Source organism: Glycine soja, chromosome 4 (genome assembly GCF_004193775.1).
Source record: "Glycine soja cultivar W05 chromosome 4, ASM419377v2, whole genome shotgun sequence".
NCBI classification, from domain to species: Eukaryota; Viridiplantae; Streptophyta; class Magnoliopsida; order Fabales; family Fabaceae; genus Glycine; species Glycine soja.
The window spans coordinates 17,890,671-17,893,612 of NC_041005.1; the positions used below are offsets into that span (position 1 = coordinate 17,890,671).

General features: G+C 36.0%; 1 protein-coding gene across 1 annotated transcript; it reads left to right on the plus strand.

Moving 5' to 3' along the window:
- Window positions 1-995: 995 nt before the first annotated feature.
- LOC114409471 (40S ribosomal protein S19-1-like) lies at window positions 996-2,854 on the plus strand. Its single transcript, XM_028372950.1, has 4 exons — window positions 996-1,187; window positions 1,834-1,924; window positions 2,120-2,303; window positions 2,511-2,854. Exons 1-4 carry the CDS (start codon window positions 1,104-1,106, stop codon window positions 2,581-2,583), a joined length of 432 nt encoding a protein of 143 aa, XP_028228751.1. The 5' UTR covers window positions 996-1,103; the 3' UTR covers window positions 2,584-2,854.
- Window positions 2,855-2,942: the final 88 nt, after the last annotated feature.

The following is a 2,942-nucleotide window of genomic DNA, read 5'->3' on the forward strand; positions in this document are numbered from 1 at the left end:
CACCAGCAAATAACTATTCTCACTTTGCATGTGCATCAATTTTTTCCCAAAATGCCCTTTCAATAGAAATATGTTTCTATTGTATAAAATATACAATGGAAACATATTTCCCTTGAAGTATATGGGGGTGCAAAAAAAAAATAGAAATACGTTTTTGTTGTTATGAAAACATATTTCCGTTTCAATTTTTTTCGCACCCAATATACTACAACAAAAATGTTTTTTTGTATATTTTATACAATGAAAATTTATTTCTATTTGATTCTTTTTCAATCCCTATACTATAACAGAAATACAGTTCCATTTTTGTTGTGCCAAATACAAAAAGGAATCATGATTCTTTTGTGTATCCAACACAATGAAATCATGATTTCATTGTAATTGAAAGTTGGGGTAGGAGAAGGGGAAGGGGCATAAGGAAGGGATGAAGGATAATTTTGTCCCTTTACATTTCTTTGAAAAAGGTGAGGGTGATAATAACCATATAAGGTGCGAGAATAACAATTTGAATATAAAAATTCAAAAAAATAGGGAAATATGATATGGGCTTTAACCTATTTGAGGAAGGTGATGCTAGGTGCATCCAACATTATTGCTGGTGCACCTAGCATTTTAAGTGAATCGATGAAAATGTCCTTCACTCAAGTTGATACGGATCATGTTGATCCGTATGAGTCATACGGATCATGTTGATCAGTATGAGTTATATGGATCAAGATCATGTTAATCCGTACAAATCATACGGATTAACTTGATTTATATGTTTAAATTATACTTATGGATCAAGTTCATTTGTACAAACCATACGGATCAACCACAAACTCCCATACTTTTGACATAGAATAATTTTAGAATTAACAAAAAATGTTGGGTGCACAGCCAATAAAGCTGGTGCACCTAGCAACACTCATTTGAGAAGAGTCTAGACCCAAGTGTATGTTGGGCCGGGTCTAAAGTTACGAGAAAAACCCTAATAAACTGACTCAGAAATCCTATTTTTTGGTGCTGTGAGTGAGACACCGATAGATAGAGAGCGCGGCATAACCTAAACCTATCTTTCTTCTCTCTCTGTGTGTGCGCATCAACGGCAACCAGAAGCAGCCATGGCCACTGCAAGGACTGTGAAGGATGTTTCACCTCATGAGTTCGTTAAGGCGTACTCCTCTCACCTCAAGCGATCCGGCAAGGTCATTCTCCAAATACCTTTTTCTTCTTTCTTCAACAAAAGAATCGTGTCATGCTTGATCATGAATAAAAGGCGAAACCCATTTGCTATTGTTGGTTTTTTATGATGTGTGGACTGCTTTAGATTCGTTTTCGGTTTTATTCTCAAGTGGGTTCTTGGGATATTGCTGATTTCAACTGTTTTTGTTTCTAAAGTTTTTGTCGTGCCCATGTGTTTGTGTCGATGGTTTTGAATTGGGTGGTGTTGAAGTTTGAAACTTGATTTACTTTGGTGTGATTGTTTTACCTAAACTGTAGGTGTCACGATGAGTTTTTTGTGTTAGGCATTTTAAATGGATAAATGAATTGGTTTTGTTATAGGGAATGTATGATGGTTTGTGTAGTGATTCCGAATTTATTGGTCATTGGGGCTTTGTTTCCATCTTTGACTACTGTATTGGCCTAGTTCTAGAATGATCTTTCATCTGATTGCTAATTTGTTTTGTTGAAAACAAGTTCTTTGGTCTTTGGCTAGGTTAATTGTGACCAGTCCTCTGAATAATGTGGTACTGTTGTCAGTTTTGATTGGTTACCTTAAAGCTATGGGCGAAATGTAAACTCCTGTTATTGATTTGTTGAGTTCATTTCTTTTTGTTTGTTTCTGAACAGATGGAGCTGCCAGAGTGGACTGATATTGTGAAAACTGCAAGATTTAAGGAGTTGGCTCCTTATGATCCTGACTGGTACTATGTCAGAGCTGGTGAGTTTCTTTCTTTTTTCTTTGGGTGTGTGTGAGTGTTTTCCTTGTGTGTTGCCTGGTTACTTGTCCATTTTTTTTCTGGAATGTGTGAAAAATTGGATCTACGAAGGAACCCTTTGTAATTTTTTCTTGTTGAAATTTGCAATGATATGTTGTTGTGTTTTGTGTGCTTAATTCAATTTTGAACTACCTCAGCTTCCATGGCAAGAAAGATCTACTTGAGAGGAGGACTTGGTGTTGGTGCCTTTCAGAGGATTTATGGTGGGAGCAAGAGGAATGGTAGTCGCCCTCCTCATTTTTGCAAGAGCAGTGGTGCCATTGCTCGTCACATTCTTCAACAGTTGCAGAACATGAACATCATTGAACTGGACACCAAGGGGTAAGCTCTCCTTTAATTTGTTAGCCTCCTACAGTTTTATAGGTATAGTCATAGCTATAGATTAGTTAGTCTCGCTGGAAATCAAAATTAATTTGTTCACTTGAATATATATTGTGCAGTAACTTCTGTCTGATATGAATAGTTGCTTTGTTAATTGTTACATTGCTTCTCTTTGGCAATTTTTTTAACATTTATCCATCATTTCAGTGGCAGGAAAATCACTTCCAGTGGCCGACGGGATCTTGACCAAGTGGCTGGACGCATTGTGGTTGCACCATGATTCATGATTTGAAAATGCCATAAGCATATTGAGGTTTTTGGGTTCTTGTTAGAGAGATGTGATAACAGATTATGCTCAAATTTTGATTTTAGACTGAGTGTCTTTTGTGTATTAGACGTCTTTTGTGTATTAGACATGCTCAATGTTTATGTTGCTTTCAGTCATTTTAGATAATATTGCTACATTTAATTTGAGTTTTTCTTTGGACATTCTTGTTCCTTAAGTGTCTTTTACGTATGAAATGAAATTTAAGGGTAAATTAAACTGATTACATGGTGTATGTTTTGATGACACACCAAACTACCAAGTTATGCCAATTTGTGCTCTCTATGTCATATTATGTTTTCCAATTATTCCAA